Genomic DNA, 18,917 nt, shown 5'->3' with positions numbered 1-18,917 from the left:
TGACGTAAGAGATGCAGCTTGATAATGTTAGTAGCCAATGCAAAGCTTGCATATTCCTGTTTGTGCACAATATCAGAATGTAATGGAGTGTCATACACACATAAGATGTGAAAGCATTTTTCATACTAAAAGTAGTTGAACAGAACCCTTGCTCGCCCCTTAAATAATTAAATGAGAATTGTATTTCCTGCAGTGGAATCGGTATGATTTACCACCGGACCCCTCCCCGGCGGTTGGAATCCCGACAGCAGCATCCCGGCAGAGGAGGAAATCCCGATCGTCGAAGGTAAGTATTCACTAGCCTATTTCTAACCCCCTATCCCTCACTTAGGGGTGCCTAACCCTAACCACCCCCCCCAAGTGCCTATCCCTAATCCCCCCTCTAAGTGCCTAAACCTAACCCCCTCCTCCCTGCCGCCTAAACCTAAGTCCCCCCCCCCCCCCCCCCAGGGGTTATTAACCCTAACCTCCCGGGTGGGTGCCTAACCCAAAATTTCACACAAGCCATTAATAATTTTAAGTACAATTCTATCATAAATAATGCTGCAATAAAAGTGTTGTAATTACTGTAGCAGTTATTAACGCTTATTTCACATAACCTAGAACAGGTAAATAAAACAATGAATGGCACAGACACGCAATCACTGCAAACCTTTATTAAAAATATAGACGATAAATCACATAGGCGAAGTTATTGTCTAGGTAAGTTGACAAAACAGTTGACAATGTTAACTTAAAAATCATGTGGGTTTTTTTTATTATTATTACATCCTTTCACAAATACCTCTATTTATAAGGCACATGTGGGACATTTTGGCGAGTATGAAAGGGAAAACATACTGTTAGAATACATGTAACTACAAAAAAAATAGAATAAATTATCCTTCATCCTCTCATTTGCCCAGCGGCATAGCAAGTTGTGAAAGGTGACATTTTATATTTACTGTACATTCGTTTGTTAGACCTGGCAATTCATGCTGGATACAACAGGGCTGGTTTTGTGTAAGTGCTATCCAAGTAATAGATCTGGCTGCATGGTCTGTAGTTATATAAAATATGTGTTTGACGTTCATTTGCACGGATTAAATATAAAAAAAAAAAAGGGAAAAGCACACGTGTGTGTGTATGTGTGTAAAAAAAAAAAAAAAATATATATATATATATATATACTATTTATCAACAAGTTTTAGCATCTACAATGAGTGATAAAACTTGTTGCGTATGATAATTGTGCTTCAGCCAATCAGCTCCTAACTGTCATATACAACGAGTGGATGATCAAATTCGTTGATAAATGAGGCCCATAGTGACTAATACACCAAACCAACCGAAAGAGCTATCCACGGCAGACATTCCTAGACAACACGGAAACCTTCATTCAAATGAGTGTGATTGTGTTTTTTTGTTCTATACTCCATTTCCAGCTGAGCCTGCTGTAGATTACATGGTGGAAGAGGCTGCGTGGTCACTTGGTGTAATTTGGAATTCTTGTCTTTCTGGCATTTTTTTGAGGCGTAAAACCCCTATGCAAATATGTAATCCATTGAATTAGGTCTGGCATGACAAGTCCATGAACGTGTCAACCTCAATCTAATGGCAGGGTTGAGCAAAACCTCCAATAGCTGCACGTGTGAGATCATTTGACCAAGAGTACAGGGGACCAGCGCCGTAACTAGTGCGACTAGTGCCGTGGCACAGGGCACCGCAGGGCAGAGGGCGCTGTTTGGGCCTGTCAATTGTCCTGTTTATTTTCATTCACACTTGTAGCTTCCTCTTCTTTTATCCCCAGCATCTCCTGGCCTCCCCTATCTCTTCCCTGGTCCTTCCCCAGGAGGCCATGGCCCTTTTTCAGGTGCACTATCTTATGTCCCTATTTAAAAAATGGGAGGAGGGGGGGAGTCAATACTTTCTCTGGCACAGAACACCAAAAAGTCTAGTTACGGCTCTGCAGGGAACATTACGTGCATCATTGATCTGGTTCTTACCATGGGGCCTGATTCAGGGACTGAGGTAATGGCAATGTTGACGCCGTTGGATCATGGTTTTTTATACTGCGCATACGTATAAGTCTCACTGCGCATGTGCTGCAATGGCCTTGCGAGGGTGGTCACAGTGAGGATGTATTCGCAAAGTGATTGGCAAGCAGAGACCATTTGTGGGAGGCAACGGGGAGGTGGCGACTCCAATGCAGCCGTTCTCGGGACATGTCTCAGCCTGCGACTGCGATCCCATAGGTAGTTGTAAAGACCCTGGGTCACCGTTCTGAAGGCCATTCTGAGTTACTCAGAAGTTCAACAATCAGCCGATGTGTGACCGATGGTTGAGTCTTTGGCTCTCATTCAGGAATGTATGCAAACGCGATGGTTTGCAAACAACGCGTCTGCACATTGCCCCACCCACCGTGGAGCGGTGCCGGCCTCCGTTCTGGAGTGCCAAGACCATGGTCTGCGTCTTCCAATACAGACTTCCCTGCTTCAGCAACGGAGCTGCGAGGACCAATCTAAGTAACCTCAGCTCAGATGGCTGATGGTGTTGCAGAAGATCTATTTTGGAAGTTATATGTATCGGCATCTTTTGTTTAATTGAGCTAAATCTCGCATTCATTTTCACTTTCCTTACTTCCTTGTTGGAATTTTGAATCTGAATTTAAAATGGAGTTGTCTACAATGCTGTGGCAGCCATTTTGTCAGCTTAACTAATATTCATGTGGATGCGGCCTATCCAGTTACTAGGAGAGAGTACCTCATGAATAGAAGCCAGACCACACCACATTGATGTCACTGGTTCCAGGCAAGTTATAGGCTGCTATGGGGATAGGAAAGATTTTACCATTAGTTTAATATTAAGCTGTATGGACTAACCATTGTTCTGATCTGAGGTAAGCCGAATAATGACATAATTATACCTTAAATGTATTTTTTAAATGTATAACATACTTTTGCTATATCATGTGCCACGTGTTCAGTATTCACAATAAACTGAGGTGTGAGGAAACCACAATTTGGCTCATTGGTGGCCTTCTGAACCTTTTTTCTTTTGCAATTTGTAACTAGTATATTGAATGAGTGCTGTAATGATTGTATTGGCACTAACTTCAGCCAGTTGTATAGACATGGGAGTACAGCATAAGGTTGATTTGGGATTAAATATATACTCATTTATAAAATCATAATGAACAGCACCAAGTAAAACTTGTAAAAATGGTAATAACACTCTTTTCTCCACTTTTAAGGCACTAAAATGACAAATATGCAAACAAGTTAAGAAAAGTCTTACAAGTAATAATATATTCTATGAGACATTGATGAAACCGTTATAAACTATAATCCATTTACATGCACAGTTCAAGTACATCACATTATCACTAATTAAATCGCGGTTATATCTCCAGCAACGTTCCGGACCAGGCCTGTCCACTTAATAGCCATGTGTCAAACTTTATTTTGGTGCCCCAAAGATTTCTAGGGAGGGACAAACCTGTTCTCCATTCTGACCGCTGTTTAAATTTGGAGGCAGTTACGATGTTGATGGTTAAACGGCAAAGGGCACATAGAGTTTCCTGATGACCGAAGATACCGCAGAGTGGAACTGGGCCCTCCACGGCCCAGGCAGTATCTATGCCAGTATCTATCTTACGCCAGTGCCAGGACAGCGCCATTCTAGAAGGAACAAGTACAGGCATCTAAAACAAACCAAGGAATCCATGTAAGATCTCACGCAAATCCAACACGTGACCGTACGTTAGGTCTTCAAAGTCTTCGACATTCCAGGAGATTCTGAATCTCCCCTCACTTGTATTTTAAAAACACAGCAGCAAAAGTCTCCAGCGTTGCAAACCGTATGCTACAGTAATAGTTCATGGTAGCCATTTTTTAGACGCTTTAAGAAGTATCCATGGCTAAATAATGGTCGTCTGTTTATAAACAATCTTGAAATGTTTCTCGCGTTGGAGACAAACCCCATGTTCCAGGATAAGGTAAACGACTACAGTTAAATATCAAGCTTCCGTTATGAGTAAAATCTGCTGTTACTTATACGTTTCACTTCTAACCTTTAAAAGAAAGAAAATAAAATATTATTAATACAGAAAAAACTTACGCCCAAAAGGGAATATGACTTTATACCCACTTTATGGAGGATACTGAGGGTAACTGAGGACTGGAGAAAACTAAACAAGCTTACTGTGGAGATCTACCTGAAAGAACATGGCTACATACAGATGTTTCCCGATATATCTAGCCTCAATATGACACGCAGTGCGACTGGCGTGAGTGAGCCGTCAGGTCCGGTCCTTCTCTGCTAGCATCTTTCGAGCAGACTGTTTTTCATTTGCTATGCGACCCCTGTATCTGTGCGCACCTGAGTCTGTATCTGAGCTACAACCGGACTTGGAATGAAAAAAAGCTGCTTCGCTACATTGTAGCAGTTCGTACACAGATGCAGATGCACGTTGCGATTTAGGGCGGTATTCCATTAGTTTTGCATCGGCGAGAAAGTTCCGCCTGCCCGACTTTTCGCCTACATCGCGTGTTTGGATGCAAAAACTTGTCGTGTGCGTCCCCGCTTTTCGCCCTATTCAATTACTAACCAGGCGAATGCAGAACAGGCGGAAAGTACTGTCAGAATAGGGGAAATCAGACCGAACCCCCCAAAAAGATGCACTAACCTTGGGGAACAATGTAGAAGTGTTCCAATAGCCATTATAAAACTATTTGGGGTACTGAAGTTGTTTTAAATCCTTGTTATTAGCATCTTTTGTTAAAGTGGTGAAGAATGGCATAAAGCAGTATTTTTTGGTGAAAATAAGTAGTCCAATCAAATTTGGGGTACTTGAAAATGGGTGCAAGCATGTTTTTATGTCTCTAAAGTGAAGTTTAAAAAAACATGAAAAACGCACCTGTTGCATGCACCTGCAATCCTAAAAACACCTGACCCATCCTTGCAGACCCCTAAGAAGGCTATTTCACTAGTTTTTATGCTTGGCCCCCCAAAATGAAAGCACTTTTTTGGGGGTGTTATGTTTTTTTTTTTTTCCCCAGATTTTTTTACACAGTTGTCCTTTTGGGGGGCTGTCCCAAGGGTCCTGAGTGGTTTCCCCACGTTTGCACCCCAAAATAGAAAATTTGTCACTCATTCAACTGGGCTGCCTATGCTGAGCGAGCGAGCACTTCCCGGTCTGTCGCAGTGGTTACGCGCACTCGCAATGTGATGCATGCGCAGAATGCAAATATCGGCCAGCTACGAGCGATCGCATCCTAGCGAGCAGGTCTGAATCAGGCCCTCTGTGTCTTGGTGAAATCCAGGTGCCCTTGCTGAAACTGAGCCGAAGGGATATAAAATGGCACATGCAAAACAGGTGTGTTTTGTACTTTATTATAATTGTTTTGTGCTTTTATATGACCATTGGTTTTGCGTACATCTTTGAATAGGCGATGTTTCGAGTTCTGCAGATGCGCAGGACCCTCCTGCAAGATCGCTCGCAGTGCCCGGACGCTGTAGCCTGTCACTCAGTTTGGGGATGGCACCAGGCAGCAGCATCTCAGAAAACGGGGGCGTCTTTGTACTCCGTTTCAGCTTTGTGAAAACACCGGCAGTTCTGAGTACCCTGAAGGTCGCCCAGATGACTGATGGTCACGCAGAGTGATCCCATGCTGCAGCTTCAGATTCAGCTGCATATCACATAAGCCAGCGGGAGGTTTTGCTATTTAAATGATTGCTGCTTTAAATCTATGGGCTAAATCATGCCTGTTCCTGCTACTCGCAGGCTATTACGTAAGGGCCAATGTATTAAGGTATCTTGTAGGAAATGGGGCTAGAGTGCCCTTAAACCCTTGACATATTATTGTTCCTTTTTCCAGGTGACTAATTGTAAACCTGGTTAATTCATTTGTCATAGTATCATTAGCGTTTTATGCTAGTAACCTCCAGTCACAGTACGGCAGTGCGTGCTGCTGGTGACATTGCGTGACCAGTGAGCGGCTGAGCGGTACGCACTGCGCAAAGACCAGCCTGAACTTGCAGAATTAGGAGTAACATTTTATCTCCTATCAGATGTAATTAGGTTTTTACACATTCATTAGAGGAAAGACATATGGTGCAGTGGAATAAATAAAGAAAAGATGAGCAGAAGGGGATATATTTATTAAAGAGAGCGCGTTATAACGGCACAGCTGCAGTTGTAAATTAATAATAATTACTATTTAAAAAAGAAATGCACAGAACAAAAAGGGAAAGGATACAGAAGCAAGAGGTGGCAATAAAGCAAATCGCTAATCTGTTTTATTCCTGTTTGGTAACCAAGGCTTCAACTTTCAATAACTCCAAGGCATCTGCTTCAGAACTAATTAGTTTTTTTTTTTTTTTTATTTATTACATTTATATTATTAACTTGGCTAATCACAGTTACAGCAATAAGGGCTTCCAGGTTCTGCATCTAGCAGTATCCTCATATAAAAGAGATCCTATACATTTACTTTGCAAGCTGTTGAATAAGTTTGCTGTAGCGGACTGTGGGCCTGATTCAGACCCGCTCGCAAGCAGGTTGATGGTGCGCATGCGCGAGACCCGAATAACGATGGCCAAGCCGTCGTTAAGGGTCTTGCACCAAAGGGGGCGTGCTGTCGATGGTGATTGACAGCACGCCTCCTTTGGTGGGCGTGCCGAGGGCCATGGGAACGCCTACCGTCTGGGTCCGGCCTCACCGACATCACTAGTGATGTCAGTGGGAGTGATTTTGGCTCTGATAGAGCCAAAAGCACTCCTGGGCTTGCGGCAGCGAGACCCTACCGCAGGGTCTCGTCGCAAGCCCGATGGTCGCGATGGTCATGACCATCGCGATCATCATCATGGCCGCTCGCTATAGCTGTGGGTGGTCACCCACAGCTATGCGAGCGGCCGGGAGGCCGCTCCAAAATGAAGGAGGGACGGCCCTGATTCAGAGCGAGCGCTCTGTCAGAGCGTCCGGCTCTGAATCAGGGCTAGTATGTGATGACTGACAGGAAGTGTGCTTTGTACAGGGAAATATCTCCCCCCCCCCCCCCCAACGATCACAACTTCAATTCAACTTCATTTCAAATAGTCTGAAATGGTGTGATTTAGAGCTAAACATAAAGCTATACATTTTGGAAAGATATTAATTATGTGGACGTCAAGCTTCCCGGGGTGTCCTCTCATTCATACATGCATACATACATATATACATATCAGGCTTCCTAGGCATTATACATATAGTGTGTTTGGCCACAGCAGCCAATCAAATTGCAGCTTTTAGAAGTCGAATGTAGTCAGTCTAATGTAAGCTAGTATTGGTTACAGCATGTTTATTAAATAAACGCTAATGTGTCTCTATTCAGGCTCAACGGGTATTATTGGTTCATTCCCTTAGATCATGTCATAAACATAGGAGAAGGAACCATTTTAGGGCAGGTGAAACGCGTCCGGATATTTTTTTTTTCTACCCATAGTATGAAGAGCATAGTTGGTTTATAACTGAGTTGCTAGACATTATTTGAAGACTTGTTAAGAACAACTGATCTAGTCCATCTCTTAACTTCACAGTTCACGTCCAGAAATTTGCACTTGGAACTCATAAGAAAGTAGCTATCATTCTACTCCTGTCTGTAACGCACAGATCCATAAAAACAACCCACAAATTACTAGAAATGACCTGATTTGCAAGATGATCATCGTATAGTTATGATGTAATTGATAAGCTGAGGATGTTGTAGACCTTGGTCCAATGGTTATCTCACTGTAGCATAACTAACGCGTTTTGCTGTGAAGTATCCTACAAGTTCATGTTATTCCACAACAAAACGTCTCGGTTTGCTACTTTGGACTGATCCTAATAACGTCTTTAGCTTACTAATAATACTGATATTGTATATTTCAATAACAAAAAAACCACTTAGAATTAAGATGATTAAAGTAGATGTGGAAATACTTAATATGGAATTAAACATAAACATTAAAACTTGAAGTAAAAGACATCTATCAATTTACTAACATTGTATTTATGAATATTTCTAACCACATTAACCAATCGGCTTTTATCGGCAAACAATAAAAGCCAGTGTCTGATTGGTTGCTGGGTTTTTGTACAAAGGTTACACCTAACTGCGGTGTTAACCGTACTGTGTTATATAAGCTGGCCCCTTGGAAAGTTAGTGCTCTTGTAGCATTTAGGGCCCCATTTATTAACAGTTTTCATTTAGTATCACTGTGATACAAAGGAAAATGGCACTGGTATCTATCAATACTTGCCCTTCAGACGAGGTCCAGCGAAGTCCTCCGTGTTGGCGAGGTCCTCCGCTCCTGTGTAATGCGCATCGCGATGGCCCGTCTGCGCATGTGCAGGACACATTCACCCGGCGGGGGCACGGCAGTGCCTGGAAGGTTTCACTGAAGCCGGAAGGGCAGCACCGAGTCCCCAATGCCATCAATGGGGACCGCATCGCTTTCGCCATCTAAAGATGGCGAGAACGATGCTGTGAGACACAGGAGTAATCTTAGATTACCGCTGTTTGTTAAATACAGAAAGGATGCGAGCGCTAAGGGGGGTTAGGTGTCGTTAATAAATGGGGGCCCTTAGGATGGGTTGCATGGAAACATGCAAGTTACCCAAGTTTCAACTGTAAGACCCCCCCGGTGACAAATTTTCAGAGGCGGACGCAGTGGTGATTCAGACGCAAGCTGCTGTTTTTTTAGTCTGGTCACACAGGCGCATGCGTCCCGATGGTTACCGCCGTGAGTCGCAGAACAAATTCCGATGTAGAGAGAGGCGATTTAGGTAGGCGACCCTGGGAGGTAACAGGATTGGCTAGACAGACTTTCTCTTGTTGCAGTTACACTGGCGCCATGTTCGGACTGACATTCTGCACCTCCATAAGGGCTGGTGTGATATCCGATGGTGCATCTTTATATGCACCGCCAAATTATTAGCACAGCAGCCAGTGGGTGTGTCTGCAGGAAGCCGATTGGCTGCAGTATTAATAACAAAGACGCGCTGTGAACAAAACGCACTCGCATTACAATGACGTCCACCTCTAGATAAGGTCCTAATTGTGAAGGATAGATTCCCACCAGTTGATCCATGTGCCGAACGGTTGGGTCTGTCACATTGGGCTGCACCCATATATGGACAGCTTAAGTGGGCGGCTCTTGCAGAAATATAGCAGCATTCTGCATAACGAAACTCCGCAGAGAACTATAAAAAAAGATAATAATACAGCTAAGTGTATAAATGCATTCTACTAAAAAGTGTTTCATTAGGTTTATGTCCTCTTAAAGGGTTGGAAACTCCTAATTGCATGTGATACGGACAAACTATTGATCAAGCTTTACTACTGTAACTTTACCGGAGCACAAATCTTTCTTAGGTGTGTTACCTTAGAAATCAGGCTGCCCTTGAGGACTGAACTTGCGGTGCCCTGGTCTGTAATAAGAGAGAGATAAGGAATAATTCTGACAATTATTATATTATTGTATATTGAATGTAAGGCGGTCTCTTTTGTAAACCGGTTTGCAGCAAACATATAGCAAGAACAAAATACAACTCGCTGAATACTGATACAGTACATGGGTGCTTGGTAGTAACCAGAGTATAGATCATAGTTTCTGATATAAACACCCTATATATTCCATATGCCAAGAGATAGCAATGGGGTTGGGGGCATTTATTGGATAAGGTCATGTTTGGAATTGTGTACATGTTTAACTGATCTGACACAGACTTAACAGTAAATTTAGACTAAAGCCCAATTACAAAATCTATATCAATGAACAGAAAATCAGCACTATTTATTGAGCATGCAGCCACTTTGCCTAAGGCATAATGCAAACTGGATATTGGTGGGGCTGTCCTGTGGGACAATACATGCTCCTTGTGCTGTAGGTAAGAACACATTGTATCATAGAGATTTAGTGCTTGCCCGGCCTTTTCCAAAGGGCGAGGGGGGAATGGGGGTAGGTGGCTAATCTGTAAACACTGTACATTTGTAAACCAGACAGTTTCGTGTTTAAAGGGGTAGATACCGCAGTATTATCAGACATTCCATTGTATACCATTATTGCTAATAATAACATTGCCAGGTTTTTTTACGTGCAGGATGTACCTTGGCATGTGATCCGCTAGAAAAAGTATGAAGGGCACCCCATTAAAAACTCTTAGTTTGTTCCTTTGATACATAAGTGTCAGATTAAATAAACCACTAACCCTGGGCAGTTATCATGCATTAGGCCCCTTTGTCAGACATTTATTCTTGACACAGTACCCTAAATGTCCATAAATCTTTAATATGATTTGATGTCCCCAAAGCTTTGGAAAGTTAGGGGCAATGCTTTTGTCACAACCACTCTTATTGTTGTATATTTGTATAAAGGAGAATTCCACCCTGGTGGTCGCTAGATAGTGTAAGATGGCAGTCTATAAGGGGAAACACGTTTTACTTACTAGTGTTAGACCTATGTTAGCAGCGTGGGAGTAATAATGCAGGTCACCCCAAAGGCTCTACACTCCACGTTCTCTTAATAACTCGGACAGCTTTGTGTGTTGTCTATTCTTCACCAATGAAACCTTCCTTTCATGTAAACAGAGGAAATGGAGACACCGCAGCTACAGTATTTAAAAAAAGATAGAGATCTGGCAGTGGTAGGAGAGAAGGTCTCATCGCTGGACCATTGGATCCTTTGGACTGACCGGTCAGGTTACATGAAGCACTGCATTAAAGAGAAGTGAATGTGTGAGATAAGGAAGTAAATGGATAAATAACTAAATGTATGGGTATAAGGAAGTGACTGTATGGCAATAAGGTGACTGTTGATAAGGAAGTAAATGGGGATAAGGAAGTGACTGTATGGTGATAAGGAAGTGACTGGTGATAAGGAAGTAAATGGGGATAAGGAAGTGACTGCATGGTGATAAGGAAGTAAATGGGGATAAGGAAGTGACTGTATGGCGATAAGGTGACTGGTGATAAGGAAGTAAATGGGGATAAGGAAGTGACTGTATGGTGATAAGGAAGTGACTGTATGGCGATAAGGAAGTGACTGGTGATAAGGAAGTAAATGGGGATAAGGAAGTGACTGCATGGTGATAAGGAAGTAAATGGGGATAAGGAAGTGACTGCATGGTGATAAGGAAGTAAATGGGGATAAGGAAGTGACTGTATGGTGATAAGGAAGTAAATGGGGATAAGGAAGTGACTGGCGATAAGGAAGTAAATGGGGATAAGGAAGTGACAGTATGTGATAAGGAAGTAAATGGGGATAAGGAAGTGACTATGGTGATAAGGAAGTAAATGGGGATAAGGAAGTGACTGTATGGTGATGAGGAAGTAATTGGGGATAAGGAAGTGACTGCATGGTGATAAGGAGGTAAATGGGTATAAGGAAGTGACTGCATGGTGATAAGTAAATGGGTATAAGGAAGTGACTGCATGGTGATAAGGAAGTAAATGGGGATAAGGAAGTAAATGGGTATAAGGAAGTGACTGCATGGTGATAAGGAAGTGACTATGGGATAAAGAAAATGGATAATGAAGTAAATGTATGGGATAATGAAGTGACTATGGGAATAATTAAGTAAATGTATGGGAATAAGGAAGTGACTATGGTGATAAGGAAGTGACTGTATGGTGATAAGGAAGTAAATGGGGATAAGGAAGTGACTGCATGGTGATAAGGACGTAAATGGGTATAAGGAAGTGACCTTATGTGATAAGGAAGTAAATGGGGATAAGGAAGTGACTGCATGGTGATAAGTAAATGGGTATAAGGAAGTGACTGCATGGTGATAAGGAAGTAAATGGGGATAAGGAAGTGACTATGGGATAAAGAAAATGGATAATGAAGTAAATGTATGGGATAAGGAAGTGACAGTATGGTGCTAAGGAAGTAAATGGGGATAAGGAACTGACCGTATGGTGATAAGGAAGTGACTGGTGATAAGGAAGTAAATGGGGATAAGGAAGTGACTGTATGGTTATAAGGAAGTGACAGTATGGTGCTAAGGAAGTAAATGGGGATAAGGAACTGACCGTATGGTGATAAGGAAGTGACTGGTGATAAGGAAGTAAATGGGGATAAGTAAGTGACTGTATGGTTATAAGGAAGTGACAGTATGGTGCTAAGGAAGTAAATGGGGATAAGGAACTGACCGTATGGTGATAAGGAAGTGACTGGTGATAAGGAAGTAAATGGGTATAAGGAAGTGACTGCATGGTGATAAGGAAGTAAATGGGTATAAGGAAGTGACTGCATGGTGATAAGGAAGTGACAGTATGGTGATAAGGAAGTAAATGGGTATAAGGAAGTGACTGCATGGTGATAAGGAAGTGACAGTATGGTGCTAAGGAAGTAAATGGGGATAAGGAACTGACCGTATGGTGATAAGGAAGTGACTGGTGATAAGGAAGTAAATGGGTATAAGGAAGTGACTGCATGGTGATAAGGAAGTGACAGTATGGTGATAAGGAAGTAAATGGGTATAAGGAAGTGACTGCATGGTGATAAGGAAGTAAATGGGTATAAGGAAGTGACTGCATGGTGATAAGGAAGTGACAGTATGGTGATAAGGAAGTAAATGGGTATAAGGAAGTGACAGTATGGTGATAAGGAAGTGACAGTATGGTGATAAGGAAGTAAATGGGTATAAGTAAGTGACTGTATGGTTATAAGGAAGTGACAGTATGGTGCTAAGGAAGTAAATGGGGATAAGGAACTGACCGTATGGTGATAAGGAAGTGACTGGTGATAAGGAAGTAAATGGGTATAAGGAAGTGACTGCATGATGATAAGGAAGTAAATGGGTATAAGGAAGTGACTGCATGGTGATAAGGAAGTGACAGTATGGTGATAAGGAAGTAAATGGGTATAAGGAAGTGACTGCATGGTGATAAGGAAGTAAATGGGGATAAGGAACTGACCGTATGGTGATAAGGAAGTGACTGGTGATAAGGAAGTAAATGGGTATAAGGAAGTGACTGCATGGTGATAAGGAAGTAAATGGGTATAAGGAAGTGACTGCATGGTGATAAGGAAGTAAATGGGTATAAGGAAGTGACTGCATGGTGATAAGGAAGTGACAGTATGGTGCTAAGGAAGTAAATGGGGATAAGGAACTGACCGTATGGTGATAAGGAAGTGACTGGTGATAAGGAAGTAAATGGGGATAAGGAAGTGACTGCATGGTGATAAGGAAGTGACAGTATGGTGATAAGGAAGTAAATGGGTATAAGGAAGTGACTGCATGGTGATAAGGAAGTAAATGGGTATAAGGAAGTGACTGCATGGTGATAAGGAAGTAAATGGGTATAAGGAAATGACTGCATGGTGATAAGGAAGTAAATGGGTATAAGGAAGTGACTGCATGGTGATAGGGAAGTGACAGTATGGTGATAAGGAAGTAAATGGGTATAAGTAAGTGACTGTATGGTGCTAAGGAAGTAAATGGGGATAAGGAACTGACCGTATGGTGATAAGGAAGTAAATGGGTATAAGGAAGTGACTGCATGGTGATAAGGAAGTGACAGTATGGTGATAAGGAAGTAAATGGGTATAAGGAAGTGACTGCATGGTGATAAGGAAGTAAATGGGTATAAGGAAGTGACTGCATGGTGATAAGGAAGTGACAGTATGGTGATAAGGAAGTAAATGGGTATAAGGAAGTGACAGTATGGTGATAAGGAGGTAAATGGGTATACGGAAGTGACTGCATGGTGATAAGGAAGTAAATGGGGATAAGGAAGTGACTATGGGATAAAGAAAATGGATAATGAAGTAATGTATGGGATAAGGAAGTGACTATGGGAATAATGAAGTAAAAGTATGCGGATAAGGAAGTGACTATGGGAATAATGAAGTAAATGTATGGGGATAAGGAAGTAAATGGGTATAAGGAAAAGACAGTATGGTGATAAGGAAGTGAAGTGACTGCATGGTGATAAGGAAGTAAATGGGTATAAGGAATTGACAGTATGTGATAAGGAAGTAAATGGGTATAAGGAAGTGACAGTATGGTGATAAGGAAGTAAATGGGTATAAGGAAGTGACTGTATGGTGATAAGGAAGTGAGGTGACTGCATGGTGATAAGGAAGTAAATGAGTATAAGGAAGTGACAGTATGGTGATAAGGAAGTAAATGGGGATAAGGAAGTGACCGTATGTGATAAGGAAGTAAATGGGGATAAGGAAGTGACCGTATGTGATAAGGAAGTAAATGGGGATAAGGAAGTGACTATGGTGATAACGAAGTAAATGGGGATAAGGAAGTGACTGTATGGTGATAAGGAAGTAAATGGGGATAAGGAAGTGACTGTATGGTGATAAGGAAGTAAATGGGTATAAGGAAGTTACTGTATGGTGATAAGGAAGTAAATGGGTATAAGGAAGTGACTATGGTGATAAGGAAGTAAATGGGTATAAGGAAGTGACAGTATGGTGATAAGGAGGTAAATGGGTATAAGGAAGTGACTGCATGGTGATAAGTCAATGGGTATAAGGAAGTGACTGCATGGTGATAAGGAAGTAAATGGGGATAAGGAAGTGACTATGGGATAAAGAAAATGGATAATGAAGTAAATGTATGGGATAAGGAAGTGACTATGGGAATAATGAAGTAAAAGTATGCGGATAAGGAAGTGACTATGGGAATAATGAAGTAAATGTATGGGGATAAGGAAGTAAATGGGTATAAGGAAAAGACAGTATGGTGATAAGGAAGTGAAGTGACTGCATGGTGATAAGGAAGTAAATGGGTATAAGGAATTGACAGTATGTGATAAGGAAGTAAATGGGTATAAGGAAGTGACAGTATGGTGATAAGGAAGTAAATGGGTATAAGGAAGTGACTGTATGGTGATAAGGAAGTGAGGTGACTGCATGGTGATAAGGAAGTAAATGAGTATAAGGAAGTGACAGTATGGTGATAAGGAAGTAAATGGGGATAAGGAAGTGACCGTATGTGATAAGGAAGTAAATGGGGATAAGGAAGTGACCGTATGTGATAAGGAAGTAAATGGGGATAAGGAAGTGACTATGGTGATAACGAAGTAAATGGGGATAAGGAAGTGACTGTATGGTGATAAGGAAGTAAATGCGGATAAGGAAGTGACTGTATGGTGATAAGGAAGTAAATGGGTATAAGGAAGTTACTGCATGGTGATAAGGAAGTAAATGGGTATAAGGAAGTGACTGTATGGTGATAAGGAAGTAAATGGGTATAAGGAAGTGACTGTATGGTGATAAGGAAGTGAGGTGACTGCATGGTGATAAGGAAGTAAATGAGTATAAGGAAGTGACAGTATGGTGATAAGGAAGTAAATGGGGATAAGGAAGTGACCGTATGTGATAAGGAAGTAAATGGGGATAAGGAAGTGACCGTATGTGATAAGGAAGTAAATGGGGATAAGGAAGTGACTATGGTGATAACGAAGTAAATGGGGATAAGGAAGTGACTGTATGGTGATAAGGAAGTAAATGGGGATAAGGAAGTGACTGTATGGTGATAAGGAAGTAAATGGGTATAAGGAAGTTACTGCATGGTGATAAGGAAGTAAATGGGTATAAGGAAGTGACTGTATGGTGATAAGGAAGTAAATGGGTATAAGGAAGTGACTATGGAGATAAGGAAGTAAATGGGTATAAGGAAGTGACTGCATGGTGATAAGGAAGTGACAGTATGGTGATAAGGAAGTAAATGGGTATAAGGAAGTGACTGCATGGTGATAAGGAAGTGACAGTATGGTGATAAGGAAGTAAATGGGTATAAGGAAGTGACTGTATGGTGATAAGGAAGTAAATGGGTATAAGGAAGTTACTGCATGGTGATAAGGAAGTAAATGGGTATAAGGAAGTGACTGTATGGTGATAAGGAAGTAAATGGGTATAAGGAAGTGACTATGGAGATAAGGAAGTAAATGGGTATAAGGAAGTGACTGGCTTATAAGGAAGTGACTATGGAGATAAGGAAGTAAATGGGTATAAGGAAGTGACTGGCTTATAAGGAAGTGACTATGGTGATAAGGAAGTGACTGGGGATAAGGAAGTGACTGTATAGGAATAAGGAAGTAAATATATGAGTATAAGAAAGTAAATATATGAGGGTAAGGATGTGACTATATGGAATAAGGAAGTAAATGTATGGAGGTAAGGGAGTTAATGTATTGGGGGTAAGGGAGCAAATTTACGGGGGTAAGGTGTCGTGATTTGAAACACCATAAATTGCAATTAAAAATAACCCATCGCTCTCCACATTGCCCCTAAACTTCTGCTCCTTAAAGTGTTTAGCATACAAATGTCCAGCTCTTGTTTTTCCAATTTATTGTCCTTTCAGGATAACAGGTATTTAACGGATAACCAGTATTGAACGGATCCAGTATCTGAATTACCTTCTATTATCCCTAATGAACTCCAACTAAAACTACTTTTCTTTTAAATAACAATAAAATATTGGAATTAAAAACATATTAAACAAATGCATCTGAAAAAGATCCCACAGACAGCCAAGGAGACACACCAATTCTTCTGAGTACCAAGTGCAAAAGGATAGCTGTAATAATGGGTAACCACCACCAGGTAAGGTATACTGTGCTAAGACGGGCAGAACTCACGTTACCAAGCCCCATGGCAAACTTTGGGTAAGGGCTCAGCGATGACACTCTGGTCCCCGCCCGCCCCTTTTCCCTATTCTCGGCCCTGCTCTTTTACAAACATGGGCCTGAAGGGAAACAGCAGACCCTATCAAATGTAAGAGAAAGGAGACCTAAACCAGCCCATAGACAAAAAAGGAAAGACACCAACCCTTGTGAGTAGTAACAAGTGCAAGAACATCGAGTTGCAGCCACAAGCTAAGGCAATCTTTGTCTCTCAGCCTGTGGGTGCACTATACGTCTCAGCATGCACAAAGTAGTTTACAGTGAGGTAACATAATAGTGTCGAACTAAATGATTTGGGTAGTACAATTAGGAATGTTTCACAAAGCCTTTTCATACTAAATAAATTTGGTGGCCTTTTGAAGCACTAATAGCCTAAATTAAATTTAAAGTTAACATCACCCCTGCCCCACGACTATCAGATCTTATCACCCACCAGCTTCTTACAGCTAAGGGATGAAATTCAAACTGTGATATGTCACTTTCTAATACTGGGCAGAGCCACAGAGACTGGACTTAAGGTGCCCATCCACTAGCCGATTACACTGTACGATTGCACGATTACGACATCGTAATCGTGCAGTCGCTCAGTAATCAGCTGCAAATCGTGCATCCAAATGTCGTAAACGACCAGCGATGTGCGCTCCCGCTGGTCATTTCCGACATCAATCATCGGCCGAACATGCAGTCCAATCTGCCGATAACGACAGATTGGCCATGTTCGGGGATGATTGATGTGCCTACGCTGAACGATCAATCGTTCAGTGTAGGCACCTCACCCCCTAGGGGAACGACGGTACGATTACGATGTCGTAATCGTACCGTCTTTCCCTGATCTGCTAGTGGATGGGCACCTATACAGTAGCTGCAGATATATGCAACCAATATACCCAAAGCAGGGCAAATCCTAATCAGATAAAACTGTAACATGCCCTAATGGGTGGTATAAATGGTCACATGATTATATAAGCACACAGGATGGCTGTTATAGCTAAATAATATCCGCTGGACTATAGAAAACGCCCAGCAGTCAGCACATGATTTCGATTGACTGTTGTTGTGCAACTACAGAAGCAGGAACAGAGACTCATCACATGGGCAGGTAGGACCTGCATTAGAGACTTCCCATGATAAAACGCTGATGCTCTGGTGGGTTTGAGGTCTGACAATCTGGAGGGGAATCCCGCCTATTTGGGTGCTAGTTAGGTAAATGCATTGTACCTGGAATTACCTAAAAGGGCTTTTCAACTTTCAAAATGAATTTAGCTAAATCCCATCCCTTCCAAATAGGAGCACTTAGGAGGGGGGCATCACTCCTTGCCCCACCACCCCATTTGCAGCACTTACCAGTGTCCTGACACTCACATATATTGGAGACCTCTGCCGATCCTTATTAGTGCCACTCAGCTCTCGCCATAGCAGGGGAGATCTGACACAGCAGCTCGAGGACCCTCGATATATCAGCCCTACTAGAACCGAGTAACACCAATTGTGATTTGCAGCCATCCCGGCCATGTATAAGTACCAGGACCATGCTAAACGGAAGGAATGGTGGGGGAGGGAGGGGGTCCCAGAGAAGTAAACCCCCAAAGGTCTTGTGTTGCGAAGGGAGATTGTAGTAAAACTTAACTGTTCAAGTGTAAAACCCCTTTATGGTGGGAATGTAAGGAGTCTTGGGGACAGAGGAAGCCGATATATATGAAAGAGGTAATAGATAGGTACATGCATAGAGGAAGACCACAGAAGAGAGAACACTGTTAGTTATACACACCTCCTGGGATCTGGCGTTGCAGCTCCTCTGCTGTCACTCATTGGCTGTCTCACCAGCGCTTCTCTGCTAGGGACCCTTACGTTCTGGTGTGTGTCGTACAAGGACACCTCATTATTATGGTTTATGTGCCTCCGCAGATTCCCGGATGAAGAGTATAGGTCCTCTCCATTACCCTTAAGAGGCAACAATAACAACAACAGTTATTTACTATTACAAGACAAGTACTGAACGGAGCTAAACATTTATCAACCCGGCCCGTATAGCGCTGGTTGGTTGTATGTTGGCAGCTAAACCTCCTTACAAGCATATGATTTCATCCCCGGCAATGTACATATTCATTATTTAAATAGATTTTATTTTAATTAGCCAAACACTTTACCAGTTTATTGTTATATATAGCACCGATAGACATGTAAGCCTCTTAGATGTTGATGTTTTCACCTTGGCATAAACAACTTGAGCATATTCTATCTATAACCTCTTTTGCTGAATAATAA

General features: G+C 42.0%; 1 protein-coding gene across 2 annotated transcripts in view; it reads right to left on the bottom strand.

Moving 5' to 3' along the window:
- Positions 1–1,138: 1,138 nt before the first annotated feature.
- The window catches only part of PLCG2 (phospholipase C gamma 2), a 221,437-nt gene continuing 203,658 nt past the window's right edge, over positions 1,139–18,917 (bottom strand). The window contains exons 32-34 of one of the 2 annotated variants that reach the window (XM_088449429.1): positions 18,421–18,593; positions 9,387–9,433; positions 1,139–4,051 (exon numbers count right to left, since the gene is read on the bottom strand). In XM_088449429.1, coding sequence (XP_088305555.1) covers positions 9,388–9,433; positions 18,421–18,593 — 219 coding nt within the window. In that variant the 3' untranslated portion in view covers positions 1,139–4,051; position 9,387. The remainder of the gene's footprint in view (positions 4,052–9,386; positions 9,434–18,420; positions 18,594–18,917) is intronic. The other variant, XM_088449430.1, reaches the window with a different exon arrangement.

Source organism: Taudactylus pleione, unplaced genomic scaffold (assembly GCF_031769625.1).
Source record: "Taudactylus pleione unplaced genomic scaffold, aTauple2 ptg000484l, whole genome shotgun sequence".
Lineage (NCBI taxonomy): Eukaryota > Metazoa > Chordata > Amphibia > Anura > Myobatrachidae > Taudactylus > Taudactylus pleione.
This window is presented reverse-complemented; position numbering and strand designations above follow the sequence as displayed.